The sequence below is a fragment of the Watersipora subatra genome, chromosome 1 (genome assembly GCF_963576615.1).
Source record: "Watersipora subatra chromosome 1, tzWatSuba1.1, whole genome shotgun sequence".
Lineage (NCBI taxonomy): Eukaryota > Metazoa > Bryozoa > Gymnolaemata > Cheilostomatida > Watersiporidae > Watersipora > Watersipora subatra.
In genome coordinates, this window is record NC_088708.1 from 22,512,546 (window position 1) to 22,539,084 (window position 26,539).

The 26,539-nt window shown below is 35.5% G+C and overlaps 1 protein-coding gene across 1 annotated transcript; it reads left to right on the forward strand.

The window, feature by feature from the left end:
• Positions 1-7,439: 7,439 nt before the first annotated feature.
• LOC137405492 (PR domain zinc finger protein 10-like) lies at positions 7,440-21,682 on the forward strand. Its single transcript, XM_068091784.1, has 15 exons — positions 7,440-7,511; positions 9,061-9,237; positions 9,367-9,473; positions 10,006-10,237; positions 12,275-12,418; positions 12,848-12,911; positions 13,015-13,307; positions 13,737-13,933; positions 14,779-14,955; positions 15,169-15,369; positions 16,721-16,986; positions 17,878-17,995; positions 19,592-19,759; positions 20,793-20,939; positions 21,188-21,682. Exons 1-15 carry the CDS (start codon positions 7,478-7,480, stop codon positions 21,437-21,439), a joined length of 2,577 nt encoding a protein of 858 aa, XP_067947885.1. The 5' UTR covers positions 7,440-7,477; the 3' UTR covers positions 21,440-21,682.
• Positions 21,683-26,539: the final 4,857 nt, after the last annotated feature.

The window sequence follows — 26,539 nt, forward strand, 5'->3', positions numbered from 1 at the left end:
AATGTCACGAGTTGGTGTGTCGTCGAAAATTATTTCTATCCTAACCTTGACCCCTGCATAGTGATAAATGACGAACAGGTAGCACTGCTTTTTATAGTAAAAAGATTTTATTGTTTTGCCTGATTGTAGACGTACAAAATACTTGTTATTACCTTTACTTTGCAGAATAAACTTTGCTGTTTAGAAAAATAAGCAAATCATTATGAATGAATGTCGAAAATGTGCAGTCCAACTTGTAAATTTATCAGTCATATTCTATAAAACCAGTGAGATTGACCATAAAAGTTGTTGCTGCAAACCAATAATTCTGCAGTTACGGTCCAGCCCGCAAATTGAAAGAGTTAATTTTTTCCCTTTTTTCATGATTAAAAGGGTGAGTTTAGAAAGATCTTGGAACGGATTAGGCAATTTACATGTATTTTACTGTTTTTATAGCGTAAACTCTCTATAACGCAAACATTCCTGAAACGGATTATTTACGTTATAGCATTCTACTGTATCTATCTATTTGGATCTACTGTATAGATAGTATTTGTGCTGGTTTACTTAGGCTTTTCTTAGAAACTAAGTACATATTTTTCTTATTAAATGGTAAATATGGCTTATGGTTATCATAAAGTGTTGTTCATTATTAATTTTATGTAGTTTTATGGGCCTTTTATTTTATTGCATAATTCTGGTTACTTGTTAGATATAAATTTATTATTGCCATGTCGGCTGAGTTTTGTGATCTGTCCATTCAAACCACTGCTGCCAAGCTAAATTGTGCTGCCTATTTAAACCACTGCTGCCAAGCTAAATTGTGCTTATGTAGGATAAATAGTAAGAAATTGTCATGCCAGTTCAGTTAGTGTTTTTACTCTCATGAAACACTTGACACAAAATCTCAAATAAATTATTTTATTTATTGAAGAAGCTTGTCTATTTCTTGAGCATTTTCGAAGGAGTATTATTACATTAGTACATCGTTGTAAAGGCTATAGATTTGAATAAAAATATTATCCTAACAATGAGTGTAGTTTCCTCCAGTTAAATCCAGCAGGTTGTATTACAGGAAAGGGTGGGGTCAGCACAATCTTGTGGTTTTGGCAGAGTCGAAACAGTTGGTTTCAACTCTTTCTTGTTTGGTTCAGTAATTTATATCACAGGAAGCATAGGGTTTAGTGCCCACTGTTAGCAACGGTTGAGCATATCAAATTAATAAATTACCGAGCTAATAAATAGAAGCTGTCTCTTCTTTTTTAATCTTTTCTCTTCGAATTTTTTTCTGACCCCTCCTTTAGGAATCTACTTTAATGGCAATAGAAAATCAATAATGACACAGATCTTGCGGGTAGGCCTATATAGAAATCGTCCTGCAGACTATAGAGCTCTCTGTTTTTACTTTGGAGGAAAACTCGATTGGGTCAGGTCATCTATGTATAAGTATTTATAAAAATGAAAGTATTTATTGGTAGTTGTCTGGATGTCTTCTTGCCCAAGTGATATCTGTAAATAAATATTAATAAGGCAGCTGCTTTCTATGAAAATGAATTAATGGCTCAAATCTCATCGTGTGTTAGCTGTTCGTTTTGAGTTGTTTTTTATTAGAGCTTTACTTCAAATCTCACAATACAATGTAGTCTATTCACCAGCTCGCCACCACATAAATCTAATATAAGCTAGAGGATGCCTTATTACAGAGGTGGTCAGTGTCTGTTCTTACCGACGGGAACAAATTTAGCTTTTATCGGCACTACAACTAATTATAAATCTGAAGATTCAGTCCAAGAACAAAACAATGTACAATATATAGTTGTGTTTCAAAATTATCCATACTAACTGGCACCAAGACCAACAGCTTCATCCTGTTGCTTTGAAACAAAATGAGACAAATTAGCGATGAAGAAGTTGTTGCCACATACCATCAAAACAACTACACTCATTGGATATGACCAATGATATATAGCCCCCAAGGATAGCCGACGGCTCTCATATGGGCGGGGTTTAATGATGGAGCTCTGTTGGGATGAACCCGAACATGGCACCCGAACAAACAAATATGCTGAATAAAGCCCCTTGTAAATTTACAAATATTATGAACTATAGTGGTTATTTTACTTATCTGTTGAATTCATTTTGTTGTCAAATAAATATAGTATCCCAATATTGTCACCATTATGATCAGTCCGTTGCCATTCGCAAGCATTCGTGATATTAATAGTCACAATCGTAAAATAGCTCGAATTCGGTTTTGTATTTAGATTTTGAGTATAAAAACTACACTGCACGACTTTGCCTGCTGTCCCATCTTATTGGCCAGGTAAAACAATGTGAGAACGATGAAAGACTTTGTCATTTTATATTAGGGGTGGCAAAATATTAATCAAAAACTAGGAAAAAAAGGCCGTTGTTCGGGTAATTTTGGGTAAATTATATTCAACTTTAAGCATATACCACGACTTTTTCCAATTTAAAAATTACTAAAAGTAGGTAATTTGAAATGTTTTATTTTGCATGGATCCATTATTTTGATTAGGTATCACCCTTACATTGTAGAAATTCAAGGTTTGCTATTGTGAACCACGGGGTCTACTGACTGAATGAGCTAATGAAACGATAACAGCGAGTCATGTTTTCCGAAACCTAACAAGGCAACGCGACCGCCTCGCGATAGTTGTGTTTGCTCCGAAACCCAGGCTATCACAATCCTGACAGAGCTCCATCATTAAACCCCGCCCTTGTGATAGCCATCGGCTATCCTTGGGGGGCTGTATATCATTGATATGACACAGGATAAAATGTCGTCATACCAAGAATTCTTACAGACACGTCTTTTTGACACAACAGTTGAAAGAGATTGCCAGTCCCAGTTTACGCGTGTCCATAAACGAGTCTGAAGAACAAACACCGAAAATATTAGGACTCCAGTTAGAAAAACCTTGCTTTACGGATAAACACCTTGACGATTGTTGTTCTAGAGTTAACAGTTGCAAAAATCTGTACGCATTGGCCACGAAAGCAAACACAAAAAATGTTGCCTACAAAAATTTGTTGCATCTATATATATATTTCTCAATTTGGTATGTGTGTCATTCCAGCTATAGGTATTAAAATCTTGAAATAAAGAATCCATACCACAGAAGGTTTGATCTTTGACCCTCCACTTCACTAGTTCAACGCCTTACCAAATCAGCTATGCAAGCTTCATGAATTAATTGTGCGGTATATGTCGCTATATGGGAGGCAACACACTACCGCTCTTCGTCATGACATAATGTGATGGCGTAACATGATGAGAAGCCATAGCTCTTATTAGCAAGCTTACTAAAATTATCAATTGGCAAAGTGCTAGGCTAATAGCAAGTGGCAGGCAACTCTCATTACTTCTCATTGTTTATAAGCTGGTTTTTAATACCCGGGCAGCACAACAGTAATGCATAAAGTGGAGTGCTTAATTTAATTTAGCTCCGACTATGGCCTGTCAATTTAATTATGAACGCGGTTACTCTTTTAAACTAATTTGGAAACTTAATGCATCATTTATTTTAAGAAACAATTAATTTTTTAATTTAACTTTTAATGCAAATACTTTCCAAATAGTTTGATAATTTTAAGCATAAATCAAATTTATGCAAAATTTACTTGAATATTTTAATTATCAGTGCATTTACTTGTTAGTCCAATTTATTAAATAATGCATAATTTGTATTATACAAAAGCCGACTTGTTAATTTAATTATTAATGCAATTAATCTTCAAACCAATTGGGTAATTTTATGCTCAATTGAATTTAAAGAGAAAATAATTTGTTAATTCAATTATTTAAGCAAGTTCACAAACCAAAAACTATTTAATTTAATTATAATGCGATTTTAACCTACCAATTAATTTAATTGCTATTTTTGCTGTCGGCCCAAAGCTGATAATAACATTGTGGCTTGTTACAATATTTATTTGAATACTTATGTAATATGTTTAATGGCTGACACTTCAAAGCATCATGATTTTTAATATTTCACTTTCAAATGTTTGTAAAGCTATGTAAGGGAAGCAGTTTTTTTGTATTTACAATTCCGACTCTGAGCTGTACGTTTCTATTCTTTGTATTTTTTGTAATTAGGTTGTTTTGCAATATACATTGTAAGTGTACTCAAAACTTTTTAAGATAATGCTTTAATTGTAGTTGATGCTGAGCTTTTGCTTGAGCTGATAAGTACCTTGCGTACTTGGAGATGAACAGTTTAAGGAAAGGCATCGACATACAGTTTCAAATGAACATTGTCGTCCGCCACTGCGTTGTTACACCTGTTGATTGTTTAGCAGCAGTGCCTAGAGTTTTTTACACAGACATAAAACATATAGGCCTACTGTAATTCCTCTCAAAACACAAACCAGAACCTGGCTGCAAATACAAAGCCTATCAGAATTTGAGCTACAGTATATGCAAGTTTAGCTTGTGCTTTGACTTGAGCTTTAAAAGGGTTATCTTGTCTTAAATTATAAAATTATTGGAGTCATTTTGTAGAAAATTTCTTTCAAATTGTCTTCTTTCAAATTGTGTATAACACAACACTCAATTTTAGAACTACTGTAAATAGGAGTTACTTTTGCTTGTTAATGTTGCCTTCTTCATTACGCATTACCATAGGCTACAACCCCTATTATGTACATGTGTATAAAAATTATGGGCGTGGCCTGTTTGTTTGGAAACTAACAACCTCCATATACACTGCCATTAGTCCCACAACTCTCTCAAACACGGCGCTAAGCTGATCCAGTGTCGTAGTGTCCCTATACGACACTTGTTGGTGATCAAGCGGTTACAATTACGTATTTGCGTAAGTTGATTGGTCTATTATTACCTTCATGACACAATGTAGCGATTCCAGTTAAAACCAAAAGCGACTTACGGTAACGGCGAACGCTATTGTATTGCACATTTCTGACAGCCTTATCAAAATTGAAACTAATTTGATTTAGTCACAAAGTTGAAAGTGTATTTAATAATTTTTTTTGCTATACTTAAAATGAAAACCACAAAATTGTTATGCATGTAAATAAATTTCTCTAAGTCTTAATAATTACTATAAGAAGGTTGTAGACGACGAAACGCTGAGACTGAATATATACGCTATATAACGTTCATAAGCTGTAAATTGATGTTATTGTGTAGGTTTGTGCTGATTCATTTTACAAGATTTATCATTTTTGTTTTCCACAATTTTGTGTGGGTGCTTTTTAGCTCATGAAAAATATTTGACAATTAAACTTGTCCTAGACTAACCCAGTCCCTAATTCATCTTAGCAAAGTTTTGTTGACTGTAAATAGTAGAGGGGCCAATAAGCATCGAGTTTTTAGCATGTTGTGTATTCTGTTTTACTGCATCACAATTATTGAACAGTTGCAATAAGTCATTTATGCCTGCCTCGAATATCTTTGTTTCAAGTTAAAGCGTGTAAAATTCATTGCTTTGGTCTGTAACCCGTCTGTAATCAAGGTAAGGCTAATAGTTTTCCAATCCAATTAAATTTTTTTTCATTGTATTCTGAAGTTTTTTTTTCAATTTCTGACCTAATAAATATTAAGTCTAGCTTGAATACTAATGACACCGTTTCTCCATAGTAGTTATTATTAATAGTGAAATTACATCAATATATTCTTTAGTTAGAAGATTGGTTGGAAATCATTTGTAAATATTTGTAAATATGCGATTTGTGTTTTATTCAACTCACGCAAACAGGTTGAAATATGTAACTTTTTAAGTAATGCTTGTTAGGTGAAACCATGAAACGTTTTATACATTTAAAAATATTCTATGAGCAAACCTGTTTATCTTGACTTCGAGCTTTGCAGTTATATGGCTATAAAGTTATTGTGCGTGGAAGTAAAGATTATTAATACTAAGAGAACCTATCTCTGTAACAATACCTTATTGAAAGGAATCTACATAGGTTACCCTTTAAATGATTAAATTGTCATAAACAGCTTGATGTACATATGAATGGCCATTTCTCACTAGTTTTATTGCCTGGCCTCAAAAGATGATGGCAGAAAAAGTCAACAATCTGAGAGATTAGCAGAATCCTGTGAAACTTAACGGGTGGAATGACTGTAGAAGTAAGCAGTATCTAGCGCACAGTCTTGTTTTTATAGAGTTCTAACAGCTGGAAGATGAGAGCAAAGATGCTAGTCAAGTAGCTATTCGAATGATATTCAGCTTTTTGGTGTTTCTAGGTCTAAAAAATCGCTACAGATCGACTAAGACATCAAAAAGTGTGAGTTTGGTGAAGATTAATGTCCAGTGTTTGAAAGCTGATCTCATTTTGCAAAAATATGAAGGAAAATGACAGGGTTCACATATTTTAAGAAAATTGTGTCTTAAAATGCCGCCAACATACATTTGTCTAACTGTGCTAACTTGACCCAAAGAGTAGACAGGGATAGCTACATGTCTGCAGCTGAAACGAGTCAGTCTATCTAGTGAATTAGGGGTGCGAAAGACAGTAATAAGTGTCCAAGATGAGAAAAGATGAAATAGTCTAAAACTTCTATATGGTGATATCAACAGACAAACATCAAGAAGTATTAAACACAAAGCTAAATGCTAGAGCTCTATATATGAATTGATTTATATATAGAGCAAAACTATTTCGCGAAGTGTTGCACCCTTTATGCCCATTTTCATTGGTAGATTCTACCAAAAAGAAATGAGATACAGTTTTTTAAATTGATTCAAGTCGAAGTGATATGACTATTGTCAAAGTATTTGTTTGCAAATATGTTGGTTGGTATAATGTAGTAGGAATTAGCCAGTCAGGATATGGTGTTGGAATGATCATCTGTCAAGGCACACACTGTATATATTTGTATCATTAGCAACGTTTGGAGTTTAGTTGTCCTCTGCTGCTATGTTGATATTAATTAGCTCTATAAATTCTATCTATTAATAGCTCTATCCTAATTCATTATGAATGGTCAGCATAGCTAGTTGTTGGGTGGTTAGTCTCCAATCAGCTTAAATATTATCCTGAGCGGATGCTTGATTCTTGAAACATCACAGCTACAAATCGCTAGATAAAGAGCAAAATATTAGGTCAGCTACGTTCAAATGTACATCAAATCATTGTAAATATTTAATTCATTATTATTATAATTTGAACTTTTATTTTATTACTCAGTGTAGTGTGAAGCTTTGCTCTATTGCTTTTAGATAACTTTGCATTTACATGTATTTCCTTAATGTTAGCTAATTTTAATTTGATTTGCATTATTCAGACTATTTTAGTCCTGACACAAAATGTTCAGAATGAGTTGCTTTTCCCTCTCCTAGAATCACAAGCCCTAATCATCAATGTGAGCTTAAAATCTTTGTGTTCTGTTATATTCAGTTGCAATGCTTTTTAATATATTTTGTGTTTTATTCTTACACCACAGCTCTTATCTTAATAGAGAATGAGTGTCTCTGAAGAATTGCTGGCCGGTGTGAACGGATTAATGGCCAACATATCGCTTACACCTGATTCATCTGGTTTGTTTGTTCTATTTCAATGCCATCCACATTTACACAATATCATATTGTAGCTCAAAAACTCTCATGGCGTGTAGCTGTGAAGATTTAAGCGTGTGGATAGATTTTGTATAGACTACTTATTGCTATTATGCGCTTGTATTCATGTTGTTCACCATATATGTTTAGTTGTTTGAATCACGTTCAGTGCTGGACAAGATAGTTGAGACGCTTTTGTTTTATAGGCTAATTTCTACCAAATTTTTTATCTCAACGTATTTGTTGTCTCTCATCTAAATTCTATAGTTGTTTATATATCAACTAGATATATAAACCCGGCATTGCACGGATAATACAAAAGTTTTTGCAAATATTTTTTTTAATCAACATGTACAACATTTATCATTCTAACTGTTAAATGAAGGTGTTTTGTTTATTTTTGTGTACTGGGTTTATTTCTGTGTACTGTGTTTATTTTTGTGTAATTCATACTGTGCAGACTGCAGTCCCTACCACATATTTATACTGATTGCAATAGTCTTGTTGGCCATGTGAATTTCAGCATTTTTCTTCATTTATGGGCATGCATTTTTTTCTGGTATGGCTTTATGCATAATGCTAGCCCGGTGTTAAGCATGAAGCCATGAAATATTGGCATGTGTTATAAGTATGTGCCCAATTTAATCCTTTAGTATAGCCAGTTGGGCATCGTAGTGTATTTGATAAATGCCTGTCTGCAGAACGTGAAGTTTCCGAGTTCCAATCTGCTGCGCTGTGGATTTTTCGCTCCTAATACCTTATCGCTATAATTGGACACACAGACAGACATTGAGATTTATATATAGACAGAATGCTTAGAATTGTAAGAAATTCAACTATTTTGATTTCAGACGAAAGCTTCAATCTCTTCTACAGTTAGAAAGCAACTTTCATTGTAACTAAAATTTCAAGAGATTGCCACAAGTCACTTGCTGGAGGATTAGCCCACCAAATACTGAAACTGATTTTCTAACCCTAATAGCTTTTTTCAGAGCCACCATATCAGAAAGGATTGTTCAAACCTCTAAAAATAATATTAAGGAGTTACGATCAGAGAATTTTTTTTAAAATTAAAACTGCAACGATTGGTAATACTTGCAGATATGCTTTTTTAAATGGTGTCCAACTTTACAAAAATTAAGTTCATTACATTATTACCAGCGTAAAGAACAAGAATATATTTAGTTTTGTGGATGTATCTGAAACAACTTGAAGGTTATTGAAGTCGAAAGCTGAAATGCCATATATTGTTTATTATGTGTACCGACTACTTTGTCCAGCACGGTAAGTAACGAACGCTTGTAGCAATTACTGGCACGAAAGCCCAACTTACCTTGTGATATTCAGTTGAAAAAAATTTAATTTATATGTATTTTGTTTAAACATAATTCATCTGATGTATAACTCTGTATCAATTCGTTACGCCGCCTTGTTTGAGTTTTAAATGTTAAGGCTCTTTTGCAAAACCAAACATATGAAGTTCTGGTGAATAAAGTTTACTACCTTTGTTTGTATTCAATGGCGTATCTAGCTGAGATGGAAAAAGAGGCCGGTGTGTTCAGCTTTTGGTGCCAAAGATGCAAAGAGATGAGACAAGACGCGTGTCCACAACACGGCAAGCCCAGCCTGATTCAAGATAAACCTATACTGAGTAGGGCATTGGCTAGTCTACCTCGTGGAGTTACCGTAGCAACAGTGCATGATCAAAGTAGGAATCTCTTCATCCACTTTTTTATTGATATATGTGATAGTAAAATATCTAATATTTTTGTTCTAAGCGTAAGAGCTTGCCATGAGGTAAGCTAACAATTCTCAGACTGATGTATTTATGTTCTAGATATAAAAGGCACTTTCTCCAAGAAAGTATTTGTAGCAAATTCTATATTTGGACCGTTCATTGCTCCGGAGGTTGAAACTCATGTAGGAAATGGGTTGAAACTAGTGGTAAGCTACTTTCTTTATTTAATATTTAACTATATACATGTACCGTACTTTTCGGACTATTAGCCGCTACTTTTTTCTGACGATTTGAGCTATGCGGCTTATATAATGGTGCGGCTATTCTGTTGCTTTTTCTTTCACCGCTAGGGCGCATTAACCAGAATATCCTATTAGTGCGCCTCGAGCGGTTAAAGAAAATACGAAACAATGCCTAACGGTACTGTTCCATTAGACACTAGGTTAAAAAGCGTCGGTTAATACGAAACAGTGCCATTACGCACTGTTCCGTTTTAAACAGCAAAGTTGCTGCCGTGTTAAAAAGCACCGTCCTGAGTTCTGCAGCCAATACAAAGGTGCGGCCTATGTATTGTTTTATTATCGTTTTTTTTTTGGAAAATAAAGCAGATGCGGCTTATATAGGGGTACGGTTTATAGTCCGAAAAGTATGTTACTATATTATATATATTATATACATGTACTATATTTATAGTTGATTATAGTTGGCGGTAGCTGAATGTTCGCACTCTTCATTCAGGTGGATAGGGCGGGAAAAAAGCACTACCTTGACTACACCGAGGAGGAGAAATGTAACTGGATGATGTTCGTGAGACCAGCTGAAAAATGGTCAGATGTAAATCTCACGGTTTGTGAGATGGACAGTAAAATATATTTTATCACCAGCAAGTGCGTACAAAGCGATCAAGAGTTCAGAGTTGCCTACTCAACACCATATGCTCGGAAGTACCGACTGGAGTCAATAACTCAAGGTACATGTAGCGTTTAGTAAAGTGATATGATGTGTTTAGTAACTCTGATATGATTTATGTATATACCTATTGTAAAATCTCTATATGAATGGTATGGCGCTCTATTTTTCAGCCCTTCTCCTTGTCGTGGCGCTTTCATAGAGGTGACGTTCAAATAGAGGGTGGCATTGGATTTTTTTAATAGCTTGTCGGAATTTTGAGAAAATAAATTTAACTCTTTTATGGGTGAAGTAAATGCTGCCTATATTTTGCACTCTCCTATAGATGAACGACATTAATTCTTTGTTGTGTAAGAAATCTGCTACAACTCACCTCCAACTTGAAGATCTCTAAATAAATATACGTTGGGAAGCTGAAGAATATCTCTACCAGTTGATATCTATCACCACCTCCAATTAGCTGCGATGATCTTATAGCATACGTCTCAATTTGTTGAAGCTTTCAATTGTTTATTTCATTCTAAATTTGAAGGCATATTTTTATTTTATAATTATACTTAAGAATGTTGCATACAGGCCGATTGGAGTCATTGATATGTTTGCTACAGTTTACAGCAAAAACTAGCTTTTTATGTGCAATAAAAGAGGAGTTATGTGCATCGTTTCATTAAAAGCTGAGTTTAAATAACGGCAATGGTTAATAACTATCTAATAATATGCTATAAATCTGCAAATTTGTAAATTATATAAGAATAATCTATCAATGCTACAAATATATATACATGAACAAGGGACATAAACAAACCATATTTATAATACATAGAGAAACAAAAATTAACATTTTTGAAACAAAAATATTTACATCGTTTGCTCGGGCAGTTGCATTCTAATAGTTGCATTCTAATAGTTGCATTCTAATAGTTACATTCATTTGAACCCATTTATAATTCTTCTGGCTGTTCAATACCTTCCACAGTTTCTTCTGACCTCAACTCTTCTGCATTGATGAACCAGTCAATATTAGTGTCCAAAGAGTTTTTTCGCAGAGCAAAACCAACGCGTTGCCATTTAGAATACAATTTTTGCGCAACTAATGAAAAACTTAACGCATCCGCGTGCTAAACAGAGAAAGCAAAAATTTGCCCGTGTCAAGTAGAAATTCTAACCTCAAATTAGTAGTACAGATTGCATCATACGTAATTGCTAAACCATTTTTTCACATACGTCGAAGTGTGAAGACCGTGTTAAACAAAGAACTACTATTAGGTTGACAGTTATTAATAATTTCTATGGTGCTGCTTTCAAAATTTTAACAAAAAAAAATCGTAAAGCTTTGAAGTTAGAAGACGGACTTCAATACGAACAGCAACAATGAAAGAATAACTTGTTATTGATGTAACCGAGTCATTATTATTACCATTTTGTGGACACTTTTCTACTGACCACTAGCTATGTTAGGTTCATAAAGATCAAAGAATGTCAAAGTGGCATTCAAATAGAGGTGACTTTCAAATAGAGGTTTTACAGTATATGTTGGAGTTATCCTCTTATAAGGTCAAATGACAGATTATTGACCTCTGGTAGGAGAGTCTTGTTTTTCGTCTGCGCTTAAATAAAGAATTAAAAAATAAATATGTTGTTGATTAAACTTAAATCTGGACCTTTCTATTAAGAACGACTAGATGCTACGGTACACATTTCAATTCTCAGCATAAGCTGCGCTTATCATTTTTATCACATAGTAACAGCATGCAGATCATCGATGCATCATGACACAAGTTGTCTTGAGCATGTGGCGTTGGTCATGCTTAATCTGTAAGACTTGGTAGAAATTCGTCTGTCACGAAAATTTTTTAGCGATAGATTAGTGCAAAGGAAAGCATCTGGTTCGGTTGTTTGTTAAAAATATCCGCCGACATTTATGCTGCCCAGTTTAGCATATTTATCAGCCGTAAATGCTGGAATAAATAAACATGCAATATTGTCAACTCAATAAATGCTGTTATTATATTCTCTCTCAATTTAAAAATTTTATTGGCAATATGCCCAACTTTTTAAATGATCATGTTTTGGTTTTGCATTTCTATTTGTCTTGCAGAATCTCATTCGTTTACATGCGAAGCTTGTGACCAAAGCTTTGGGTCTCATATCGCTAAAGTTGGCCACCAGAGAGCTTCCAAGTGCCGGAGCATTCTCAACAAGCTTAAACAAGGGCGAAGCTCTAAAGCAGTGGTGAAACGAGGTTTGTGGTCGGCACTTCAATGTTCAATATTCTCACCAAGTGTATTTCGAAGCTACCAAGTGTGAATTTCCGCTTAGTAAAAATATACTTGCTTCTTGCAAGCCAATCGCTGTGTAGCTTGTAGTCTTCGTTGTGGTTTCATTTTTCATGCATTTTTTATTCTAGTAATTTGCTATTAACTTATCTAAAATACTTAGTCTTTGAATGCTTTGTAGCCTTCTATTGTAGCTTATAATGTTAGAAGTTGCTATTTGCTCATGTTGATTGCCCGTAGATTGTCATATTGATGTCAGGGTCACATTTCTGGTCTAATTTGCTATTAACTACTAGGTAGTTATTGCGCTCTATTTCGTCAAAGTGTAACATTAATGTTCATCATACTTTTAATTCTAACAACAGCTTTCTGAAGTTGATTTGTGTTTGTTCAAGGTCGGCCTGCAAAGGTGAAAGTAGATGTGGCCGAGGACAAGACGGTTCTAGAAGAAAACAACAGGTCAGATCTATACTCTTTGTCAGCAAACTTGAAGGCCTTTTTTCGAAGCTGGTAGTCTCAGGTTGGATATTTAGTAATTGAGTTACTTCTTTCCTGTTTTTAGCGTGCATAAATTGATGAAGAAATCTCGTACCAGGCTTAGCTGTCCTGTTTGTCACATGACCTTTGATCAGGATGAACTTATGCAACTGCATATGTTAAGTCACACTGAAGATGAAAGGAGGGAAGCAACAGACAATCATAAGGAACAGGAACAAGGGAGAGGCATAGAGGGCTGTGACAAGATGGACGCAAATTGTGTTATAAACAGAAATGATACCGGGGAGAGAGATAGTGCTACAGCACAAGGACCAATGACTCACATACAGAGTAGAACGTGTCCAGCTTGTCTACTCAGTATGTATAGGATGAAAATCATTAGCTTGAATTGATGAGCTTGGTTCAAGACTTTACGCGAATCTGTTAGTTAATATTCATTCATACTTAGCATCTGCATGGATTTGTCTGCTCTTTGATGTGTGTAGGTGATTCCCAATTCCAAATACTTCAAGCATCCTAAAATTCAAGAAGAAGTCTAGCAAGTTGGTGGTTCGTATGCTGCAAAAAATTAAAATGGATTGCAGTGTGATTGCTTTTCCGATTCATTTTGCTTATATTTTCATAAATGGTATTTTACCTAAAGGAATATTGCCTGAGTTGAGTTTAAAAACGGATTGTTACCACTTTGTCAGTTCTGCAGATGATACATTTAGTACCTTTTTGCATTTTCTTTGTTTTTCAATCTTGGTGTTATGTATTCACCTATTGAACATTGTACATTCGTAGGTTTCGATGACTTACCATCGCTCCTTCAGCATGTCAACTCTGAGCATAGGAAGAGGATTAGAAAACCGGTTGCAAATTTTGTTGAAACTCAGGAGAATGAACTAGTGATGGATATCGAGAGGGGCAGCTCTACTGGGCTAGAGGTATTAGAGGAAGGGATAGAGAGTGCCTCTGTTGATGAGAGTCAAATGTGTCCAGTAGGTTCCCTATATGCATTTTCAGCGATCAAGTTTTGTCGATTTAAATCTTTTAACGTCCTGGCAGTCAGATCACCTCAAACATCAAAACCGATCACAAACGATAGACAAATGCCGTTATTTTCTAATAAAATCTACTAAAATTCTGTGCAAGTTCATCTTTTAAACCTCATCAAACACCAAAACAAAACACAAAACACACATTTACTTGTTTGATTTTTCCTAATGACCAAATTTGTCTTTGCTGTGTACTCTGAAGTCATAGTAGAGCTTATTGGTAAATTTATATACCAGATTAAGTAAATTTATATACCAGATTAAGTAAATTTATATACCAGATTAAGTAAATTTATATACCAGATTAAGTAAATTTATATACCAGATTAAGTAAATTTATATACCAGATTAAGTAAATTTATATACCAGATTAAGTAAATTTATATACCAGATTAAGTAAATTTATATACCAGATTAAGTAAATTTATATACCAGATTAAGTAAATTTATATACCAGATTAAGTAAATTTATATACCAGATTAAGTAAATTTATATACCAGATTAAGCCAATGACTTTCTAGAGAAGACGACTGCTATATTCACCCTTCTTAACATTTATTTGGATGTTTAAGGTAAAACAATGTAAAAATTCTTAACTAGGCTTTGTGTACATTTTGCGCGGTCCTACTGCTCAATTGAGAGCTCGGGAATGAGACTGATTTAAAATTGGACTTTTCAACTGTGTACTTGTCCTGTCAATCCATATAACTTGTAATCTTCTGATAATACACTTGTTGACTTCTGTACTTTGTGCCCCTGTACTAATACTCCAGTGTCTTACACGCAGTTGTGCAAGAAGGAAATTAGGACACCAGGGGCCTTATCCACCCATATACGGTCACACTCTCGTGCGGAGAAGAACTACTATGGTTGCTTTCTATGCGACAAAAGCTTTTCTAGTTCAAGGTCAGTCCTGGAGCATGTCCGAACTCATGCTGTTGACGGCTACTACTACTGTCCAAAGGTAAGCACTCCAATCTCGCTATATCTATAAATATCTTGGTGTAATAGAGTAATTGCTTTTATAGTGGACCGGAATTGATAGAACCAGGTATATCTAATCTTGATCAGGACTTTCAGCTTTAGTGTCCAATCGCATTGATCTACAGGAACTGGTCAAAAGCAACATCTAAAGGTATAATTTCTGTTTGTGAGTTTGAGTATTACGTATCTGTAGTGCCCGCATAGAAAGTATGACAACTGGAAAAAGTGTCGGAAACATATAAACTCCTTGCATTCTGGCAAAGAGTTTCCATGCACAATATGTAGCAAGGTCTTCTCTCGTGCAGACAAGCTGCGTCTTCACGCATTCACTCACACGGATGTGAAGGAGTTTATGTGCGATCAGTGTGGCAGGCAGTTCAACAGGAAAGACAAGGTTAGTTGGTGACTTTCCTTCCTTTTACAGAAGACGCCTTATAACGTAAACTTCTTTTTATGTAAACTTCACTGAACATAGAGGTTTTATGAAATGCTTTTGCATTGTATTACATAAGAAATTCCATTTAACGTAAATTTCTCAAATTTGATGTGAATAACGAGTGTTTCATAGTAAACTTTAAAGTATCATATTCTCATCATATTGTCATTCGTGGAGAAGAAATGAATTTTTTATTCTCAACCTCAAAACCTGGCTTCATATGGACAGACAGACATCAGTCTTATCTAGTAAAGAAATATTTTTCTTTTACATTATTTTAGACATGTGCGATATTTGTTCTTTACAACATAGACCTTGATGTAGAGGAAAAAAGAAAAACGATCAATTTAAATTGACATCAAAGATGGGCACCCACCTTAACTTAACGTAAAATTACCATAATCATTGCCCCTAAACCTAAAACAAGGGATAAGAAAAAAGGGAAACGTAGTTGATACAAACCAATAATATCACAGTAATACTGTACAGTCACTAAATTAAGAAACTAAGGTTTTTTGCATTTAGATGGGCCAAAGGGGTGATTTTCTAAAGAAAGTTGCACGTGTATCTGTTCATGTCCATGTGGAAACAGCAGTGTGTTTTTTAGAATATGACAGCAAATTATCTCAGGAAATACTCTCGTTATTATTATTGACAGGTTGTATGAGGCGTAAAGTCTAAGTATCAAAAACTTACTAGCCATGTTTTAAACAACTGCAAATTTGTTTGCTGATATGATGCATATGTCTTTGTATTCATTCACATGTGTAACGATATGATTCACATGACTTCATAGAGATCTATATTAATTAAATAATATGATTCGTAGGCTAATTTATACATATAAAATTATATGATTCATATGTTCTCAAATTTCAACGAAGGAAGGTTAAGACTACAAATGTTAAACTGTGACAGAAACAATATACCTTTTCTTGAAGATATTAGCCAATGTCGGAGCACGCTTTACAATGTGTTGGGATGACAATCACCAGCATTATATCCTTGCATTGGTTTTGAACACGCAAGCACAAGCTGCATTTGATGCAGCAATACTAAACTTGCTGTCTTTAGGCCTAATAGTTTAACCAATCAGCAATAAGAATCGTGCTCTATTATTTCTACCAAAGTATAATGAAGTTATTAGTTTATTTTAGTATGTTATTTAGTTAATTTTTATATATCACCAAATTTGAGGTGTATATCGTCACACATGGGACATCTCCAACTGCCATATTAACGAGAGTTCAGGTTTATAAAGAGCACCTGTTGTACTGTATAGTCTTAGTATCTTTGCCATGTCGTGCAGCTGTTAAGTCACATCAGGAGACTTCATGAAGATCAATCAGAGCTGACAGCCGGCAGCAATGCCCAGAAGAAGTACATAGCTAGGCTTGCCAATGATTACCACAAGTACATATTCAAGTGCAAGGACTGCTCGCGAGGGTTCAAGAGACGTGGTATGCTTGTGAACCACTTGGCTAAGGCTCACCCTAGCATCTCTCCTAGCAGCATACCGGAGCTGAATATTCCACTGCTGCGTACCCAGAGAGACTTTTACTGCACAGTGTGCGAGTGAGTACAGTTCTTAGGAGGTATTTTTGGGCAAGCATTGTTTCAAATCATTGTCTTGAGAAAATCAGACAACCAATCAAAAAACAACAACCTTTTATTATGATCAAATGTTTAAAAATACAGTGGAACCTCAGAACTTGATCATCTCTGAACTCGAACAATATGGAACTCAATTGATAGTTTCGAGAATATTTTGCTTCGAAGTTTGTACATACCTTTGAAATTCTAACAGCCAAGCGTGTGTTGACTCCGCAGCATCAGTTTGAGTCAGCCTGTGAACAAGGGTGGGCTTCCGCATTGTGCAGCTTTATTGGTATGTGTCTTTGTGTCCACTTTTTATTAATTATGGTCCCAAGAATTTCTGCAGTGGTTAAAAGGAAAGGATGTAAAAGGAAGACTGTTAGGATCACAATTGAGTTAAAAAAGAGATAATAACGAAGTTTGAAAACGGCATGCGTCTTTTATCTTTATTTTTATAATTTACTGTTAGTAGTTTATGTTATTTTTTAAATACTGTATTAATTCACCTTTTTTTTAAATATTTGCATTATACTGTGTCTAGAAAAGCATTATTCAACATTCTTTTCTTAGGAGGAAATTGATTAAGCATTCGAACAATGTGGTTGTCGAACAAAAATCCACAATGAATCATGTTTGAGAACTGAGGTACCACTGTATCAGTGAATGAATATAGGCATTCTTACACAAAGCTGTTTAACACACAGATAGTGTCAACTTTATAATAAGACCTTTCATGGCTCCGGTTGGTGGGCAATTACCAACAGCAGCAGTCGAATTAATTTAATTATTTTTGAATTATAGCCGAGGTACAGTTATTGACGCTGAACAATATTAGCAGCTATTGACTGTTTGGTGTTTTATATTTCTCAGTAAGACATACAAATCTAGTACCAAGAGGAAGATGCATATACTGAAGAATCACCCTGGCTGTGTTGTTCCTCCCGGACACAAAAGCAAGGATTATCCAGGCTTGCTTACATTCTCAGAGGTGAGCTATTTGAGGAGTTTCCTTTCTTCAACTTCTCTTCGGTTAAGTGAATCATGGATGCTCTAAGATTCACAGCTGGAATTGAGTTTGTAATATTGATGGCTGCTTTCACAAAATCTGTTATATATACCTTATACTGCTCAAAATGAGCTTTTCTCGAGAAAAAATCCTCCCTTATCGCTGACTGTAGCGCTCCATCTGCCATTCAGTCATTAGGATTTCTATCCTCCATCATTTTGGGTAACTCGAGCAACTATGCCTTGAGGGGATTTTTTGTTTTGGTATCCTCTTAAAACTCACCATCAGTAGAATCTCTTTTCTAGCTGCGATTCATCTCAAAACACCTGTGAGGTAATACAGTTTACAATAAATCTAGTAAGTGATCAGTGGTAAGGTTATTCACTTGTTTAATCCGAGTATTGGTATTTATCTTGATTGAATAACATGAGAACTCTCTAGATTTCTGATAATTTAATCTGATGGAATTGTAGTCATTTGGTTTGTTGAGGTTTAACTTAAAGGTTGACTTGCAACAAAATTCACATTACAGTTATTTGATATCAAAAGATTCACCATGTCTTACTCTGCTGTGTTGTATGTGCAAAATATGTGAAAATGTGATTACAAGCTCTTAAAAGCTCAAAAATGAACAGTTAATCACATCCATCACAAAACCGCCGTAGATTAGAATCTCTTTCCAAAATGGCTCAAATGGGACGTAGTTGTACAAGATGGCTTCTGTTTACACTTTCACGCAACCTCATTCGTCGAAATATTTTCACAAATATGCTTCACGCATTCAATAAAACCATGTCTATTGTTCTTACGCGTCCATTTTATCGTCATTGTAATGCTGTCACTTTCAGCACAGATATCTTATAACCTACCGTGAAAATTCGTTTAATTTTTTAACCTTAGCTCGAAGTAGTACATATCATTGTCTGATAAACATGACGAGCCTGTTGGTCACCTGTGATAATCGAAAAATGCTGCAGAAATTATTCGCGAAGTATTGGGTCACATGATCAGATTACGACTAGACGATTAGACCAAGCCGAAACAAAACTGTAAAGTAGCGAGCATTTATATTTGATACGGGGTCTTCGGTAAAACCCGAAGTGTTTGTCATAAACTAGTGCTACGAGGAGTTTTATATTGAGCCTTTTATTGGCCTTTCAATTTACGTGAGAACATCACGTGACAAAACAATAACCAAATGTAATGACTACGTCAGAGAAATAAACTGATTCCTATCTGCGGCGGTTTCGTGATGGCTGTGATTAACTGTTCGTTTTTGAGCTTTTAACAGCTTGTAATCACATTTCTATATATTTTGCACCTACAACACAGCAGAGTAAAACATGGTGAATCTTTTGATACCAAATAGCTGTCATGTGAATTTTGTTGCAAGTCAACCTTTAAGATATAGCAGATGTAGTATTTGTCAGCTGAAGACAAACTGTTGCATAAATTATAATGGTTTTGTACGATTTTGATATCGAACACTTTACTCATTCGGTATTCGGTCTTAATGCTCAGTATATTGTCTTAGCTAGTGTTTGTATTGTTGTTCAAAAAAATATTGTCACGTTGTAGCCTGTGGCCAATATAACAACGCTGCCATATGCGTGCAATGGCTGCCATAAAGAGTATGCTAACAAAGCCAAGCTAGCTGAGCATAAAAGACGCAAGCATTTGGAGTCTGAGGCGGTCATATCTGGCCCTTCCGGCCTCAGCCATTCTGATGTAGTTGCGCTGATTCATGTGAGTTTAGCTAGAGGCCCACTTGAGATCATCATTCTTCAGGGGCGGTGTCATTGCAGCAATACTCTCAGTTTGGTTCTCTGTTTATTCTTACGAATGAGACCTAAAAAATCATTTATTACCACGCTTCATAGGCTCAGCTCAACATACGGTGATAAACTTCCACTTCTGTTTTGTTTGATAAAATGATTGAATGTTGAAGCAAACATCTCTATAAGAACACTCTATTTTGTTTTAGTCGATCTATTGCCTAAAAGTTACGGACCTTAAAACTATCTCAAGTTGTTATACATAGTACTAAAATAAATCATGTAAAACTATGAAAAAAACTAAATCTGAAAAACTAAATTATTTGTAAAAGGTTAAGTTATTAAAATAATATTCAATAAAAAGAAGTTTTAATTGTTTTAAGTTTTACCTTAGACACACAAATGGTAGAACAAGCTCAGCAATGGGTGGCTTCAGAGATAGAGGTGCTGATAGAAATGTGGTATATAAATTACTCTATATTAGATGAGATGAATTTCAATTAACTTATATAATTTGTCTTTTGAAATAAATACTAATCAATTGATTACCTTTGAACAATATATTTAAGACACAAAACATGTGAACATAAGTATAGGCTTGGCAATGCGCAAATCTAATGATAGAGAGAATGATAGAAATATGTTGCATAACGTACTCTAACTTGCACTAAATATAATTTAATTTCTACTTTTTATTCTTCCTGTATTTTAATTTTATTTTTGCATCAGTTCCTTCATTTGCACTCACAGGTTTGTAATCTTTTAAGGATTTTCATAATGTCGTGTGTTGAAAATTACTTCAAATTTAAATGCCGAAACAATTATTCACTAAAATTTACGTGGTGTCTAAAAAGTTTGTATGTTGAAGCGATTGTAGGTATGTTTGATTAAAAACATCAAGTCATGTTTCTTTTTATTTTTCGTTATGAGTATATGCATGTATATATATATATATATATATATATATATATATATATATATATATATATATATATACTTAACAGCCCCTGGATACAGAACCAAATGATCCTATGGGAATGGCTCTACATGCGGTCAATCTCACAGACACAGATCGGGTGGACAACTCTGATCTCCTAACTCATGCTATGTCTGTCAACGAACTTCAGCCGTCAATTGACTTTCCTGCACAGGTACTTTTTTACTACATTATTAAAGGTTTAGTATAATAATTTCAAGCTATAAATTATTTTAATTCTTTTCATGTGAGCTTTTCTCGTCATACAATTCACAAAGTGTCAATCGTAGTAGACTATCCTAATTTAAGGAATCTCTTTCAAAGAAAATGTTTTAGCTTTCCGTAAATTAGTTTTTAAAATTCTGTTGAATTTTACGTTTGTTTTTTGCAAAAAATATAAGAACGATTTATTTATATTTGTAGACTTCTGGCCTCAGCTCCAACTCAGTTCCACTAGAGCTGAGGCTATTGCCCAGCTCTATAGACTTGAGCAGTCTACAGCTAAACAATCTTCACGGTTCTGGTCTCTCACTAACTGTCGCAAACTCTTGCGTAACAAGTCAAACTATGCCACAGGCAGCTTTGTCTCAAACAATTGATACACCTAATCTCAATTCAATCGCTCCAAACAACAGCCCAAGAACAGCCTGGCAATTTCAATACAAACTAAATTAAGTAGTTGTTTATGTTTTAAGACAAATCAACTCAATTTTGATCTTCGTTTGTTGCTTGACTCTTTTCTTTTTATCTAACTATTATTTTGGCTTGACTGTAATGGCAGTGTGTATTTTTTGTAATTATTCAAAATGTTTTTATGTTTTTACAAATAAATTGGTTACAAACCTTCTAGCCATTGAATGTAGAAAAACGTTGTTTCCTTTTGCACGAAAAAAGTGGCTGTCATCTCATCATTGTATAAAATTGTTTCTGAAGAAGTAAAAAAGTTTCTGAGAATATCAATGCTCTGGCCATCCTTTGAAACGATATGTTCATATCACCTTCTTGCGCTTCATCGAGATCATACTCAATGTTATATATCATATACAAAACTGCTCGTACTAATAATCAATTGTTCAATCTAAAATGAATTATTTGCAATAGTTCTTTATTGTCCTTAATTTGTAATCAGTTTTTATGTACATTGGGCCTAAATATATGCGTGTATTGCATAAATACGTTTGGATACTATAAAACAGGGGTTCCCAACCTTTTTCATTCAATTTCCCCCTTTTTCCCTTTCATAAATTTTATTCCCTCTACACTCGCATGACTAAAAACACTCGATACAAATTATAATCCTATTTTATTGTACATATATGTAAGCGTTTAACAACATAATATAAATTTTTATACAGCACGTATACAACACACAGCAATACATGACCTTCAGCATGGCGGTGAATTAGTTTATGACTAGCTTAACTTACTATCCAATCAAAATTTGAATAGATATGTTCACATATATCTGGGTTCTGACTAGTGGCCACTAGTAGCTCATTATTAGCAACTAGTGTTATAGATAAAACCAAAATGTTAAATGATGAAACCCAAACTCACATAGCACTGCGGGACATAAATTAAAATTTTATCAAATCAGACACCTCCCTGTTCCCCCTATATATTCAAAATTCCACCTTAGGGGAATTCCTCCCTGGTTGGGAATCTCTGCTAGAAAAGATACTTATTACATGACGGTTTACGAATAAGCATTAGTTGTCTGCTCATTTCGTTTACCATTGCGCTCCCAAACTTTTCAAAGCAAATTGATCGTTCCAAACAACGACGCACGAACGCTTTTTTATCTCTAGACAGCGTAGTTTTATTTTAGTATTCGTTTCCCAGTCTTTCTTAGCGAATCAATAACTCAGAATTGTTAAACGCAATGGGAGATATCTGACTTGCGTAAGTAAGATGTGTTGAATATTATTTGTTATACATGTACTACTCTGCTTTATGGTGTTGTTAACTTTTATATTAACTGGCGTTGTAGCATGAATTTTACTATCATAGCCATACCTGCCAACTCTCACGCATTGGGCGTGAGACTCACGCAAGCGCCCAAAGAAAAAATGAAAATGCGTGAGAAATCCGTGAGATTTTTGCTTCAATTTCCACTATTTTATATATACTATCATTGATAAATCAATTGCCCTAAAACCAAATCTCACGCATTGCCCCACTCTTGGGTTGTCAGGCCTGCTCATAGCTCATTTACTTGATATATCTAAGAAATTTTACTACGTACGAACTTTCATTACCCTGGACAAACTACAGTGACGCAGTTAGTGTATAGTGATAGCCCATCTGACTTAGCGTGCTGCCAATATGGCGCCTTGCGTTGCGTGTTCACAACTCGAGTTGTGAACGTGAGGCACTGTAAGGCGCCATATGCCAATCTATTTAGGCGTGTTCCAATAATTTTTTGAAGCATTTTCTGAGGTTTCAAAGTTACTAAGACTCGGCTACTTGTAGAATGTATTTGATATATGTTAACTATGGCATTGATTTGAAATTGACTGTTTATTTCCTTTTTGTAAACAGCCTATTGCAATGCTTACATTACGTCATGCTTGTTGCAATGACTTTGTGTTAGACTACTATGTACATGGACTATTCAGTTGCGTTTTAGATTTGAATAAAAGTGCTAGTTATCTGTTGCTTACTGAGTGTTTGATAAACATACCACAAGCTATTTCGGCAAAGCTGTGACAATAATGGCAGTGAAACTTTCAGACTTGAGCCAAACCTATAAAGACGTAGAGGAGTGGTGACTTTTCTGAGTGGTGTGACAAGTTAGAGCTTGTAGCTGAGCTGCAGAATGTTACGGAGTTGAAGTCTTTTGTGCCACTCTTTCTGTCTGGACCAGCATTCACCATTTATAAACAACTTTCAGCCCACACTAAAAGGGATTATGCACTGATTAAACAGGAGCTAATGACTGCTTTTGGAGTAAATAACTTTTGCGCATATGGACAACTACAAAGAAGGATATAGGCCTACGAAAAAGGAGAAACTGTTGATGTCTACCTGGCAGATTTGCGTAGGCTAGTAGCTCTGATTGGCCAAACAGTACCAGAACCCTTGTTGAAGTGTGCTTTTGTGGCTGGTTTACCAATTGATGTAGCTACCTAGATAAAATCCCTTTCAACAATTGAAAAACTTTCATTGTCAGAGTTGGCCACGAGAGCAAGAATGATTATGTCTAGCAATGGTGTAGCACAAGGAGTCTGTGCAATGGGGTATGTAGGCTCAAAACCTGCTGGACAGAATTGTTCAATTTGTACTGGCAGAGGTCATGGTGCCCACCAGTGCCCATCCAAGGTTGTAAAGGGTGCAAAAAGGCTAATAAAGTATTACAACTGTCAAGAGCTTGGCAATCACATAGCTAGGAATTGCCCGAAGGCTAAAGGAAACAAGAATGGGAGTGTCTGCACTGGATACTCTCCCGCTACAAGTCACTGAACAAAGAGGTGCTACCATTTTGTTGATATATATGTAAACAAAGTATCGGCAAGAGCTCTTGTAGATACTGGTTGCAAACAAACTGGTTTTAGATGATTTTTGTGGTAAATTGGGTAAAAAACCTAGCAGTCCTGTTCGAATTGTCAGCATGTTAAACGGTAAAACTACTGAGTGCAAGGGTGAATCTGTTTTAGAAGTCAATGTCACAGAAATGAAGAGCTTCTTCTGCAGTGCTTGATTGCGCCAGCACTAGTAGGTGGAGCACAAGTGATATTAGGAATGGATGCTATTGCTAAACTTGGTGGAGTTAATGTTGGTGTTCACAATGGTGTTAAGTTTGGTGGTAAGGTGCCAGTGATAAGTGTTGGCACAAGACACCAGAGTAGTTTAGAGATTGATGATAAAAATTTCATAGCATGGTTTGGTAGTAGTGCATGGTTTGTCAAATGGAAAGATGATGAACCGATTCTACAAAATCATTGCTCTGAATACAAGATAAATGATGATGACAGAAAAGAGTTTGATGAAGAAGTGCAACGCTGGATAGATGATGAATGGCTGGAGTTATATGATAGCACAGTCCATGGTCATGTAGAGGGGATAATTCCATTGATGGCTGCAAAACAACCAAACAAGCTCAATAAGATTTGCCCAGTTATGGATTACCGTGAACTCAACGACTATATTCACAATAATTCAGGTGTTGAGACTGCAATCTGCCAAGAAAAAACTGCGAAGTTGGAGGTTAGGGGGAAGCAAAACATGTCTGTTATATTTGAAGAAGGCTTATCTACAAATTCATATAGAGCCCAGTCTGAAAAAAGTCCAGGCAGTGAAGTACAGAGGTAAAACGTATGTAATGACACGCATGGGATTTGGTTTGAACGTTGCTCCCAAGATAATGTCCAAGATCATAGATAAAGTGCTGTCATTGGATGAACATATTTGCAATGGAACTGGTCACTACATTGATGACATTTGGGTAAATGAGGAGGTGGTTCAAGCTGATGTTGTTAGAGCTCATTTACTAAGGTTTGGACTTGTGGCAAAAGACCCATTGACACAATCAGATACTCGTGTTTGGTCTTAGAGTAAACAATGCAGAAGATGATCAGTACAACTGGAAGCGAGATGGTGATTTACCTGCAGTTTCAAAAAAGGTTACGAAAAGAGACCTTTTTTCCATTTGTGGCAAACTAGTTGGACATTACTCAGTTGCTGGATGGTTAAGAGTTGCTTGTAGCTATCTAAAGAGATTGACCAATGACATAGACTGGTCTGAAACAGTTGGTAGTTCTGTGAAATCTTTGTTGGATGAAATATTTCAAAGAGTATAAGAGCAAGACCCAGTGAGAGGCAAGTGGGATGTCAAGAAGACCTCTCAGTGTACTGTGTGATGGGACGCCAGCAACTTGGCTTTCGGAGTGTCTCTGGAGGTAGATGATTACACAGTTGAGGATGCAGCATGGCTATGTAAAGAGGATGATGGTGCTCATATAAATGTTGCTGAGCTAGAAGCTGCATTGAAAGGAATTATCCTAGCGCTAAAGTGGAAAATGGCAAATGTGCAAGTGATTACAGATTCAGCTACTGTTTATGGGTGGATAAATTCAGTGATAGAAGATACCAAAAGGCCTAAGGTTACTGGCCTCAGTGAGTTGATCATTTGACGTAGACTTGGAATTATTGGTCAGCTGACTGATGAATATGGGTTAACACTAATGATCAAACTTGTTCCATCAAGTGGGAACAAGTCGGATGCCCTAACCAGAGTACCAAACAAATGGCTACAAGTTGTTGCATGCTCAGGGGTTGTACTTTCTAACACAGATGAGATAGAAGACGTAAGGAATGTTCATCAAGACCACCACTTTGGTGTCAGCAAAACCTTGTACTTGGCACAGAAAAGGTTTGGACGAACAATCAAGAAAGACATAGTTGAGCAAGTAGTAAAAACTTGTCTTATGTATAACAGTGTAGACCCTCATCCAATCAAATGGGATCATGGTCAGCTAAACGTAGCAAATGTATGGGAGCGCCTTGCATCAGATATCATTCATGTGAATGGTTGACCTTATCTGACTATTATTGATTGTGGGCCTAGCAGGTTTTGTCTTTGGTTCAAACTGGCTAATGAAACACCAGACGTAATAATCAAACAGTTGGACAATGTGTTTCGAGAAAGTGGACCTCCTAAGGAGTTTCTGAGTGACAATAGTCCATGTTTCACAAGCGCTAGAATGGAAGAGTTTCTGCAGAAATGGAGTGTAGAGCAGATCCTCAGCTGTGCCTATAAACCTACTGGAAATGGAA

Coding starts and splice junctions, on each gene's coding strand:
- LOC137405492 (XM_068091784.1), top strand. CDS start 7,478: ATGGCCAACATATCGCTTACACCTGATTCATCTG. Junction 7,512..9,060: donor GCTTACACCTGATTCATCTG/GTTTGTTTGTTC, acceptor TGGCGTATCTAG/CTGAGATGGAAAAAGAGGCC. Junction 14,956..15,168: donor GCTACTACTACTGTCCAAAG/GTAAGCACTCCA, acceptor ACGTATCTGTAG/TGCCCGCATAGAAAGTATGA.